Source organism: Centrocercus urophasianus, unplaced genomic scaffold (genome assembly GCF_019232065.1).
Source record: "Centrocercus urophasianus isolate 14NV4802_14NV808 unplaced genomic scaffold, USGS_Curo_1.0 seq_15, whole genome shotgun sequence".
Lineage (NCBI taxonomy): Eukaryota > Metazoa > Chordata > Aves > Galliformes > Phasianidae > Centrocercus > Centrocercus urophasianus.
In genome coordinates this window covers 45,385,365-45,398,974 of record NW_024884697.1, presented here as the reverse complement: position 1 = coordinate 45,398,974, position 13,610 = coordinate 45,385,365, and the positions used below count along the sequence as shown (strand labels likewise).

At 37.4% G+C, this 13,610-nt stretch overlaps 1 protein-coding gene across 3 annotated transcripts in view; it reads right to left on the bottom strand.

Moving 5' to 3' along the window:
* The window catches only part of ANO4 (anoctamin 4), a 155,450-nt gene that overhangs the window by 89,364 nt on the left and 52,476 nt on the right, over window positions 1-13,610 (bottom strand). For 2 of the 3 annotated variants that reach the window (XM_042816301.1, XM_042816302.1), the window contains exon 3: window positions 4,088-4,224. In XM_042816301.1, the coding sequence (XP_042672235.1) occupies window positions 4,088-4,224 (137 nt within the window). The remainder of the gene's footprint in view (window positions 1-4,087; window positions 4,225-13,610) is intronic. The other variant, XM_042816303.1, reaches the window with a different exon arrangement.

The window sequence follows — 13,610 nt, the reverse complement described above, 5'->3', positions numbered from 1 at the left end:
GGGAAGGGAAGGGAAGGGAAGGGAAGGGAAGGGAAGGGAAGGGAAGGGAAGGGAAGGGAAGGGAAGGGAAGGGAAGGGAAGAAAAATCCAATTCAAGGAGTTAAATGTAAACTTACTACGTGATTCTCAGTGAGCATTTTCTTTAAATGGAAAAAACAACGAAAGCATCCAAATGTACCATCCCCTTGGTACACCCAATTTACTGAAAGAAGAAAGGGGAATTCTTCTAACATTCCTTCACTGCAGTGCCTGCCTGACTCCTGACACAGCTTAATACAGACTTGATATAGTGGGAGCTGTTCTTTAAAGTGAAAATGAAGGCAAGAAAAAAGACGTAAGCCCTACAGAAATAACAGTAATAAACCATTTATATCTATACTGCATATAATACTGACAAATGATAATATCAGGATATCAGAAGTATTTTTCACAGCGTATTAAATATGAAAACAGCTCAGGAAACACAGTCATTTTTTTTCCTATAAATGATGTTGAGAAGACATGAAAAACCAAGCAGAGCATTTAAATAAAAGAACAGTGCAGCAGAAGATTCAGAGGCAGTGGGCCAGCTTAGTGGTTCTGCTCTGGTTTCTAAGCCTCCTGCTGTTCTTCCAGTTCTGCAGGTCCTATAGACACCATGTGTATTCTAGCATATGATGGAGGGCAGTGGGGATGTATCCATAGAGTAGAGGACAATCTGTACTGAGGGCCTGCTCTACACACCATGTAGGACTGAGGGTTTACTTTGGGCCCACTCCAGTGTTGTTCCAGAGACTCTCTAGCTGATATCAGCTCAAGTACATCTCACAATGTATTTGCACCCAGGTAAGATCCACGTTTAAACTCTGCAGTTACAATCCAAAGCATGGGTAGGGCCTATTGAGAGATTCACTTCAAATTCACACTCTTGATTGGAACTAAAATGGTAATACAGAGCAGCTCAGACTTCAACACAAGGAATGTATCTTTCTCCACAAAGAACAGTGAATCCATTGGAAAAACAGATTTGCCCTCTGGCTTCCTATGTTTCACTTTTCTCTGAAAGAAATTCATTTAGCCTACACTGACTTATCAGTGCATATAGAATCTTACAATTAAAGGATGCCTAAGAGATTTAGATTAGTTATTTATCCTGTAGGACTAATTTCTCAATAAGTATGACTGCCTGAGACAATTACTTTCTCTTGGATCTGTGAAACCATCCCAACTCCAGTACTGTCATTTTTCTTCCAGAAGGGTAGCTTTGACAACATTGTCACTTGGAAGTAGTTTTCATTTTAGAAATTCTGTATGAAAAATTCAGAGTGATAAACTCGAGTAGACTGGTATGGGCTCCAAGAAGGTACACTTGCTGTCTCTCTGTTATAGCCTGTAAGGAGGATTTATAGAGCAAACTTTTTGCAAGAACTCTGAGGGTGCAAATGTCTTACATGATATAGAGACACTCAAATTAGCTTATCAGTGTTAGGAAACAGCAGCTGCAGGGCTTTTTGCATCAGCCTCAGCATTCTAGATTTGCGCTATTCCAAACAGAGACTTTTCTGCCACTTTGGTATTCATGCTTTCCAGACATTGCCTCTCCTTTCCCTCTGTCATGACTTCAAAATTCACTTTTCCTTAAAAAAAAAAAAAAAAAAAAAAGGTCACTGAAGAAGACAGGAATTTGAAGGAAAAAAGAAACGTAGTTAACACGAACTGAGTTAAATACAAGACAACTAAGCTGAAACTGCACAGGGTATCAGAGGTGCCATAAAGAACATCAGAGTTCTTATGTGCAATATGAATAACTTTTTTCTGCCATAATAGTGCAAGTTCCAATTTATACAAAAGATTGTTAAAACAAACACTATTCTGCACAATGTTAGTAACACTAGACCCAATAATCATTAGAATTTGAGTTTAAAGTGAAGAGTGTATGGGTGACTTTTACAGTTTTAATTTCAAAACTATTTATATCAGCTGGAATCTCAAGAACATATATGTTATTTTAAGTAGAAATCATTTTTTTTTTTAAAGTTTCATCATTCTAACTTCCTTAAATACAGAAGGCTTATTTAATACACTACAGAAGGAAAGGCAGAATAGATGAAGAAAAAGCGTGGATCTTAAACCATTTTCTCCTTCTTTCTGTTGCAACTCTAATTCTCAGAAAATGAAGCTTCAATCAAAACAAAGTTTCAAAATTCTAGTGACAGTATGTCCCAAGATTTAGATTTGTAACTATACACCTAGTACCTACTGTTCTCTGATCAGTGCACACAAAGAAAACCATGATTTTTAGTCTGCTCAGACCTCATTTCTGTCTGAATGAAGCAAAATAAAATGATGACACATCTTTAGCCAAAGGCCGTGTTGAATCCTTATCTAGCTCTACATCTTTGATGTTACTGTTGATAAAGCTCTATCCATAAACTCTTCAAGGGATTTTCTGGTTAAGCTTGAACAGACAACTGAAGCAAACAGTATTTCAACTTGTCAGCTAAGCAAACTAATAAGAAAACTTTATGTTCTTTTTTTTTTTTTTTTTTTTTTTTTTCTTTCCTTCCTTTAAGGTTTTTTGGGTTATACATTCATTTTCATGGATTGAAATAAGAACATCTGAAAAATGTAATAATTTTCTTCTGGAGTAAATCTGGGGACTCCATAGACTTCAAAACTTTTTTCTTTTCTTTCTTTCTCTCTTTTTTTTTTTAATTTTATTTTATAATTTTTTTGGTAGGCCACGACTTTTTTTTTCTTTTTTTTTTTTTCTCTCATACATCTAACTGACGTATATGGTTCTTTTCATCAGTTATGGTTATGCAATAAATAAATAAATAAACCTATTCAACTAGGAATATTTTCAGACATTTTCCCTTTCACTTTAAAACACCTAAAAAGTATACATCAAACAGGTCAAAAAAGGTTTTGCTGTTAAATTAACAGCAGCATATATTGTTCTCTCTCATCACTTCTCTTCCTATCATTTTCTGCTCACTCTTCCTCTTTAATATGCAAAAGTTGTGTGCTTTTCAACCCTGCCCTTTAGTTAGAGACCACATGGTACACGATCACAAAAAGCTACACATAAATATCATGCCAGGTTACTGTATTATAATTCAAGCAGGTAAAGAGGGCCCTTTGTAGGTTGTAGGGGAGGCTGTGAAAGAGCAGTGAGGGAAGGGGAAGATGAAATTGTGAGCAAGGTCAAACACATCTCTCAGTGGAATGAATTTTGTCACTCTAATTATCTGTCTAAACATTCTAGGAGTGTAACTCTCTGTGGGCTGAATTTCTAGTACAAGAAAAATTGCTCCATCAAATAGTCTTATTGTGCTCTCTGTATCAGTTGTAGTTTCCATGGCAATAAATAGGATGCATTACTTTTGGTACAACCTATTTAACCTACATAATCTACAAAATACTCTAGTTCCTGGAAAAGTCAATGTCTGTAACTATACCTTCTAAGATACTAAACAAAAGACTTGGGGCAGAGGCTTAAACAATATCCTATGGTCTTCCATTCTTCTTGTTAGCATGGCATCTTCCAGTTCTAATCTGTGCCAACCAGCACTTTGCCAAAAATCCTCAGGCACAGCTGGGAGGTAACCACTCCAAGTAGTCTGGTTGTGGTCACTCGTCTTAAGCAGGTGAAAGGAGGTCTTAGAGCCAGGGATGAGCCCATGGTCTCCTCCCTCCCTGAAGTAGGCGTAGCGTTCCTAGGCAGTTAGAACAGTTAAAAGGTATCACATTCCCTTCTGCCCAAAAGACACAGAAAGGCCCAAATTTTCATGCTCGAGCCTAACAGTGCTTTGCCTGTATTATAACATAATTTAAAAGGGACTATGTGCTGAACGATGATTCTTCCTTGGTATGTCCTATGAATCAACATTATGCATCAAGTCTGTTCTGCTCTTTACTTGATTGGAAATTGTTGTGTATCTGACACCTAGCACCTTTCATGAGATTTACAAGTGCTTCTCCTTCATCCATACTCCAGAAGGATTAAGATAAGGGAAATCTTCTCTTGTAGAAAATGAGATTTTGAATGAAATCACGTTTATTCCCTTTTTATAGTGAACATTATTTTAATAATTTTCTGTCTTACCTCTCCCACCACTTCCAACCTGCTGGCATCATCAGAAGTACTGGTCAAGTTACCATGGTGAAGCAGGGAATCGTCATCTTTGGAAGGGCTGTTCACACCTTCTAGCTCATCAAAAAAAATGTTGACATCCTTGGCTACTAAAAAACAAAGATAAAAACATATGTTTAAATACATTCGAGCCAAATGAAGATGAGTGTAACACATTATCAGTTATCCCGCTTTTTAGTTCTGGTGTATCTATGACATTAAGTTTAAAATCTCCTGATGAGCAGTGGTGAAGATTTAGGATATCATAGTATCTCTCTGATCTTAAATAAGTAATCAACTGTCACAATAAAACATTTGTTAGCTATTTCCTTGGATTCTCTTAGGATAAGTGGCTTAAAGGATTGCTTTCTTTATCACAGCCACAAAAAATTGCTTTCAATGAGGAAGGTATTTTTAAACTACTGCACAAAATATCAAGTTAGAAATTGTACAGATCTGTGGCAGAAGATCTCAAGTAAGTACTGCTACTTGAAAGACACTGAATATATGAGCTTGGCTAATCATAACTTTCACCAAATTTGGCATCTTTTTATATATATAATGCTAACATATTCAGATTACTGATTGCCTAGCCTCCAGTCATGCTACATTAACCCCAACTTGATAAAAATCAAGGAGGCGTAAGGTCCTGGACCACATACCCCTGTTTTGGAGGCCTGTCAGTGGGTCTCAGGTCCAAGACACTGGTATACATGGGGAGAGGCCCCAGACAGTGCTCAGGGTAGCCCTGCTTACCCACCCCAGGTCCATGTCTGTCACTGATGCCCCTCACTGGGCCTAATCTTGATCCCCAATCTGCAGGCTAAAGTCCTGGCCTGGCCTCAGCCTGTCCCCAGAGAGGTGCCCAATGCATGGGGTTGCAGTTGTCCCAAGGCTCCCTGGCTGCTCTGCTCCCACCTGAGTGGTGGGGTGGGCCCTGGCTATGGGGCACTGCCCTGATAATCCAATGGTGAGCCCCCATGGAGCAGTCAGCTCACACCATGTGTGACTGAATATAACAACTTGAGTAACTGAGTTTAATTTCTTCCAACTTTTATGCAACGTTGTGTCATGATAATTTTATAGTAATTAAAATAAAAGCATTGGAAGACTTTGAATGCGTTAAATGCTGGCACTGTACTCAAGCTTAGAGTCAGGAGACAATGGGAAGCTGTGGGCAGAGTGGCTTTGCACTTCTACAGTACCACATAAAGGCCATTGGCTTCAGAGACTGAGGGGCTGCTGGACAGAAGACATGGGAATGGAGATATGGGACAGGTAGGCTGCAGCCAGCTGGGTCTATCTCTGCACTCCAAAGCTGCAGATCTTGGGTGAAAGGATGGTGAAGAGCTGCATGTGGGGAGAAGAAAGATATCTTTGTTGAGGATCAAGCCTCAGCTGTGCAGAGGTTTCATTTACCTCTCCAGCCTCATATTTCATAGGCAAAACCCAGAATTATGACAGCAGAGTTGTCTTGGAAGGGGCCCCCAAAAGGCAGCTGCTGAGCCTCTTCCCCTAACTCATTCCTGGCAGAAATTTGTCTAGTCCACCATTCCTCACTGTTTTGCTAATCTGACTGACTGGATACATTTTTCTGTTGTACAGTATATCCCCGGCCCTTTTGCTTCTTTGCTGTTCCCCTAAGTAGGTGACAGGCAGTTGTCATTACTGTTGATGTGAATTTATATTAACAGATAACAGACAAAAATCTCTAATTGCTGATGGCAACTGTACTCCATTTTTAACTCCTGGCTGCAGGTGTGAAAACACATTCCTCTACTGTGGAGAGAGTAAATAGCTGCCAGAAATTAAAGGACATTAACTGTTCCCCAGCCATCATAAGTGCTATGTGACCTCCTTTCCACCTTTCCCTTCTTCAGTGGGCTATGACCTAGTTTAAGAAATCTTTTTTCTTTAAATCTCCAATGCAACAGACTTTGTAAATTACCTGTGCTTTACTCTCACAATGCAGGGAAAGATTTCTTCATGTCCTGGACTTGCATCTATGCTACAGTTTACATGTATTATTATTTTACTGTCCACTGTGAGCACTGCTGCCCTTTTGCACACGCCTTGTATAGTATCTAAAGTCTGTTACTACAACTGTGGGTAGATTTAAAAAAAAAAAAGAAGATCCTATTAAAAGCTTCAAGAATTCTTCATTTGCACACACACAATGAGGACAATGTTGACAACATACCTTGTATTTTACATCACAGTACTTTAACTTACGAGGCCACTAATAATTTCAGCAGCAACAGAAAGGAATACACATCCAAACTAGATACAAACCTAATCAAACCTAATGAACTAACATGAACACTGTAATTTTTAATTGAAATTCAGAATTTCTAATGCTTTATGAATGTATTCTCCATCTAGGCAGTATAACAAGAAATTTTGTGCCAGGTTAAATGTTTTTAGAATAACATACTAATCCTCAAGTTTAGCAATTTTGGAGTTGAATATTCTATCTCATAAGATAATAATCTAGATGTAGATCACTACCAGTTTTTGCACAAATGTTCAAATGAGAAGAATACTCAACATAAAGAACTACTGGAACAAAAAAACCTTTGAATTGATTTGAAGCTTAGCTATAAGGACCTGTCTGGACTGCCAGTAATGGAAAACTACTTATATCAATAGTACACAGGTAATTGCTGGTTGGAAGCTTCAATGAACGGGATAAGTAGTGAAGAGATGTTCTGAACTACCTTGTCTGTGATCCAGCTGTCTATGACCTTCTTCCAGTCACAGAAAGTTTTGCTACTGGAGAATGCGGAGATCTTTATACTTCAGTTGCCTTGCTGTTTTTATTTTTGAAGATACACTCTTATTATTTCACTCACTGGTACTAAACATGGGACTGAAACATTTGCTAAGAGTGTTTTTCTACCCCAAATCTCATTGGATAATAAACAATATTATTTCATAAAATATTGTGCCACAAATGTCAATAAATAATTTAAAAACTCACAAATCTCATTTGCTTCACTTCAGCAATGGTGATGATAGTTCCAGTGCAACTCTTCTGTTGGCTTTACCTAACTTGGCTATTCTACTGCAATGAATAAGAGCACTCACTCCTACACTGCTGCTAAAGGCATCATCAGGGCTCCACTTTCTCTGCTCCCTTCAGACAATGATAAATACATATATCATCAAATGATCCTAACAGAATGATATCTAATACTTTTATTATTTATATGTTTTTGACCATTCATTTGAGAAGCAGACTGGTACTGGTATATGGTGATATCTTTTTAGGCAATGAAATTTAATACCAATGCAGAGCAGCACGTACATTGCTACGGGAGATATCAAGAACTCCCCCCTATGGTTTTAGATCAGCTTCATTATGCATGTTCATTTTCCCCCTTCATGTTCCACTTTGTAGGAAAAAAAAATAAAAATCAGTGAGTTGAAAATTCAGAATCCCTTGAGGAATTAAAAAAATGTGTGAATACAAATCATTTTAACACAAATGTAGCAGAATCACTTATCTTGGAAACTGAACTCTAAGAAATTCTAAGCAAGAATCCCTGTGAAATCTCAATGGTTCCACAAGCCTCTCTGGACAGAGAGCACTCAAAAGTTACACCCTTACCGTCCTGAAGACAGACACTCAAAATTCAAGGTGCCTAAAAATAAGAACTTTCATTCAAAACTGAAAGTTGACTCATCTGGGGCAAGATGGAAGTATGATCAGAGATGATGCTTCTGTTAATTAACAGCTTTATTACTGATTGTCACACTTTGCCACCAAGTATATTTTAGTTTTGGGGAATACAAGTTATAAATCAATATTGCAGAAGGTGCTCTTTGGAGACTTTTAGGTCTATCAGGTTGCACTGAAGAGTGAATTTCTTTAAAAATTATTCACAGCAATGTTTATAATATGTGTAGAGTCTTTTTACAGGAAGATAATGGTGAAAATGGTTGATTTTAAAATTCCCAGCATTGGAAAATAGTTCCTAATAAAAAACTTGAGAACAAAACACCTACTTTGCAGAGAATTGCAAAGCTTGAGTAGCTTTGCAGAAAAACCAAGACTCCTCCATTTTGTTGTACTACAGGTCATTTTTTTGCTTCTTTCTGTTGGATTTTTATATTCAAGCATTTTCCTGCAGTCAGTGAGCCTGGCAGATACAAATATTTCTGCAAGGAGGGAATGCTAGAGCTACAGCAGCCCAGAACTTTTTGAAATGCCAAATGCTGTAACTATGCAGTGATCTGTTACCCTGTCTCAAGAAAATCACAGATGATTTCCAGACTAGGAGAAAAAATGAGACAATCAAATGATTTATTTTTATTAAACCTCTCAGGAGTCAATGCAAACAGGAAAGCCAGAGATATTTTAGTTTTGATTTTACTGCAATGGCAGTGGAAAGAACCAAATCACAGGAATTTATGAAAAGAGCTTTGAAATCACAACTTTTTTTTTTTTTATAAACAGAACTATTTACCACTTTTCAGCAAGACATCCAACTTCTCAGAACAATAACTAGGATAAAGCCATGTAAGCCTTTGCCAGCTTTTGTCAGGGCTCCCTAGGCATGTCTATCCTTGGCCAGACCCCCAGAGCTCCCCCACCTGCTTCAGCCTCATATCCCCACATCTCCCCGAGGCTCATCAGCCCCTGTCCAAGCCAGGCCACATCAGGGCTGGGCTCCAGCTCCCTGTGCCACCTGCAAGCCCATGGTCTGACCTTGACCCAGGGTGCAGAACAGGTGCATCATCCCTTTTGGCAGTTTTACACCCAGTGCAATCCTCTACTTTACAGTGCATATTTATAGCCATTTTAAGATAAGTAAAGATTGTTTCTTGACTGCCTCTTATAGACTACTGAAAATTTCTGAATATACTGCTGTCAAGAGGAAACTGTGAAGCACTTAGACGAGAATTTTGGAAATGCATGTTTAAGACTCAAGCATGAATTGTGGTAGTCAAACAGAATTTAGCTCTGAAGCATTAGAAGTGACTTTTAGTTCTTTTATAATATCAGTACATTCACATGGAAGTATATATATGTAATACAATAACTATCTTCATTCTCAGTCTAAGAAAGAATAAGGAGGGCAGAAAAAAATAAAGAGCTTCAGAGCAAACTGTTTTTTTTAAGTAATTAATCATTTATAAAACAATAACAACAACAAACCTCTACTCTCGAATAATTACATTTAGAGTTTTCCAAATGGAAGGACTTACCAGCTACCTAAATTTACACAACATGGCTCCTGAAAAGTAAAATGCTCAGGAAACTCATGGTAAAAAAATATCATTATTAAAGTAAATCATTAGCCTTTTAAAATTTTCATTCAATGCTAACAACACCTGGGATCAAAAGTAACAATCACTATTCCAAGCAACCACCTTTGAAATAATATTTATTTTATTGTAATTGTTTGCTGTTCACAGGACTGCAGTTTATAAGACATTCCATTGGACATGTAGCAAGACCTTACAAAATATCTTTCCAGAAAAGAATGTGTCTGAATGTTATAGAAGTTAATTTCCCAGCAGCAATTGTGCCTGTTCTGGATAAAGAAAAAACATTGTCTCCAAGGCTGTAAAAGTCACATGCTTTTCAAATGGCTCTAAAATCATCTTTAAATCAAAATGGTAATTCTTAGAAGACTCTTTGTGTAATGCTTTTTAGTTTTGAATTGCTAAAACAATTTTGAAGCTTTCTTCATATTATATCCAAGAATCACTTCCAAATACTTTACATACTTCCAAATGCTTTACATAGGGTAAAATTCACTTAAATGTATATATCCACAGTGAGATATCACTTAGAACTTTGTGTCTAAGCTGTAGTACTGATTTAAGTTAGCTTATCTCCCTAAATTCCATTTGCAGGTAACAGAGAAAAACAGCCACTTCAAAGTCGTGGGTCACCTAATCTGTATTAGCCACCTACTTCAGATTGAGACAAATTGAGATCCAGACATCCTTGTTACTTTCCACTAACTATAAAAGGCACTTATATACTGAACTGAGATGTTGATATCTTCATTGCAAACCTCTGCGTCTGAATTAGATGAACTCTGTTTTTATCACCACAGAAAGACAGTATACTTTTAAAAGTAACTGGAGGTTTTATCTAAAAGTTTAACATTTGAGGATGTAAGTAAATCTGTGCCCTCTTGAATCAGAGAGTATACCATTAAAATATGACATAGTACCAAGTTGAGATGTGGCCATATAGGAAGAATTCAGTTTGGAAAAACACTGCCAATAATTCTAATCTTGGCATCTAATTGTTTCAATTAAATCACCCTCATGCCTGAAATGGAGAAGATAACAATTTCTTGTATAAAAGTATAGTAACTTCCCTGAGAATCTGTTTATCTTTGTTTATCTATCTTGTGTATTCAGACTCTGAAAGATTACAGTATTTTTTCAGCCACTCCAGTCCACAAGCACAACTCGTCCCAGGCCTCTATCTGAGCTATGGCATATTAGTGGCATTCCTGACGGGAAAAATTTTTAATTTACAAAACATAGAATTCACTCTAAAAATACAATTTAAACAATCAGGGGATTCATTATCAAATGATCACTACTGCCATTTTGCAAACTGAGTTTCCCTTCCATCTCCAAATTGATCACGGGACCTGATTTCACTACTGAATGGTTACTGATTCTTATGAAAAAAACAAAGTGCAGATTCATTCTTTTGTGTCTTATAGTAATTAATAATGTAAGTTGCTATTAGCTTTAGAAAGCTATTAGCTTTATTAAGTAGCTTCAGAAAGTTGCTATGCAAAATTCAAAGTTTAAAATTGGAAAAAAGGAAAACAGGAAGCCAGTTATCAATGTCACCATACCATGTGCTTTGATCCTTGGCTAGCACAAGATTTTTCAACATATTATGGAAAATTCTCACTGAAATTCCAGATTAATTTAGATTCCAGAGTTGCATCAATCTTTGGGGTGGGTGAGTGTGTCTTCAGCCTTTGTTAAACAAACCAGTGTTTTTTCTAACATAAATCTTGACATTTATCCTGCAATTGCATGTGAGAAGGATGGCCCCATCCAACCTGGCCTTGAACACCTCCAGGGACTGGGCATCCACAATCTCTTTGAGCAGCCTGTGCCAGCACCTCACCACTCTCTCAGTGAAAATTTTCCCCTGGACATCTAACCTAAACTCCCCCTTTTTTAGTTTGAAATCATTCCCCTTTGTCTGTCTTCCTTCCTTAAGCAGGAGTTCAGTTGTCATGAAAAACTCATTACTTCTGATCCCAAAATCTACCTTGTGCAAAAATATGAATATACTCCAGTACTCTGTAAAAACATGGAAGTTCAAATCCAGTCTTAGGTCTCAGACTGAAGGATACATATATTATAATAATAATTCACAGAGGTATTTAAGAATGTCAAGAATGGATTAAAGTAATGTGACTCAATATTTCTCATTGCTTCTGCATAGGAAATATATACTGCTGGAATTCTTATGTACATAATAATCCAAATCTCAGTAAAATATATCTGAGTGGCTTTCAATAGCTCACTGAACTTTTTCACAGATTTTTGTGACAAGTATTCACTTATCATTCAGTTTGTTAATTTGTATGTAGTAATATTTGTAGTTATAATTTCAATATATCTCAATTGATTTATTTGACCATCTAATTGATTTTACATCCAAGTAATAACTTACTTTCTTGTATAGCATTAAGAATTTCTGAAAAGTCCACATCTGTCTTCTGTGAATCTGGTTTTATCCATATTTGTGTTTCCAAACGGTTAACCTGCAAATCCTCTCTTCCTTCTGAAGAAGTTAAAGAGATTGATGGGGTTTGTGACAGTGAAGTAGAAAATCCAGCCAAGAGGCCTTCCGGTGTGGGAACATACACATGGAATAATGCTACCTATTTTTCCCCCCCGCTAGCAGAACCAATTTTTCTTCAGGCAGCTTTTGATATAGCCAGAATTGATATAAAGCTAAATAGAATGAAACAACAGGCTCTGCTACAAGGAATGATGTAGAGTCACTACTGGTGAGTTCCTTATTCAGGTGATTATGTGCTGCCATGCCATGAGCATCTCCTCACCACGTCATCCACAAAATAAACTCCAAAATATGAAGACAGACAAAACGTTTTGTTGCAAATGACACAGCATTACTGAAATGGCTAGGCTAAAAAAAAACACACAGACACATAAAAGACAAATAAAAGCTTAAGACGAAAAACAACCATTAGGATAAAAAGAGCATGTACAGCATGTTTCAGCCACAGGACACCATAGGGTCTCACATTTATGGTCTAGGGAGCACTCTAGTACTACAGCCTATTTCAAAGGAGGTCTCACTGGCATGTAATTCTATCAGTTTACATGTTATGTTGTCCTTTTAAAAGCATTAAAGAAAATTTAAGACATAGGCCAGGGTGACATTTTCAAATCCGTTTGCACATGTGAATAGGCATGAGATTTGTCCCTCTATCAAGTTTCAGTGTTCTTTCAACATGAGCAAAGAAAGCAGGAATTTTTCAAAACGCACTCTTTCCATGTAAGAAAGTATTACCACATATTAAGATAGGAAAAAGTATTGGGTATATGGGCTTAAACTCCTGGCTACAAGGTGCTCCAATGCAGCCAGAAATGGAGAGAGCTATCACAGAAGCATAGAATTGCTTGAGCCAGAAAAGACCTTAAAAGTCATCTGGTCCAACTCCCCTGCAATGAACAGGAACACCTACATCTAGATCAGGGTGCTCAGAGATCCTCCAGACTGACCTTGGATGTCTGCAGGGACAAGGCATCCACCAATTCTCTGGGCAACCTGTTCCATGTAGTCAGTTTTTATTAAATAACTCTTACACAGAGTTAGCAGTCTGCAGGAAGCTTAGAGCCACGTTAGGAAGGACTTTGGAATAAAAAGTGCCAGGTCATTTAGGCCATTTCTATGCCTTCACTAGTGGCTACCACTCAAGCCTTTTACGGAAGCCTTTTTCTTTCTTCTGCATCCTGCCTATAACAAGCCAGTCTTCTGAATTTCCTTCTAACCTACTATACTCACAGAATGGGGAGGGACCAACTGCCAGTTGCCCCCAAGAGACACTGCCTGGATAAGTGTTACAAATTCTATTCCTGCACACCAAATTACTCAACTCTAAAATAGACCCTACTTCACCTTATGAAAATATAAACCTCAAAATGAGCATTCAACATTTTGAGTCTTTTATTTGTCAATGCTAAAATATTATAAATTCAAACCATCTTGCCTTAGAATATTCTTTTATTCCACTGTTAAATCACAGTCAGGTCCCCTTATAGATTCCTGTAAAGTGATCTGTCATAATAGCAGCAGGAATCAGTATTTAATGATGTAGAACAAAAAGAATTTCTTAAGTGAGACAGCTGAGTATTCATATAATAGCAGTATGGGGAAATCTGCAGACGGCCTCAGAGATGGCAGCCTAGGCTCTGCCCCAGAGGAGAATACAAGAAACTAAGGAAAAATACTGCAGCTGCTGTGAAA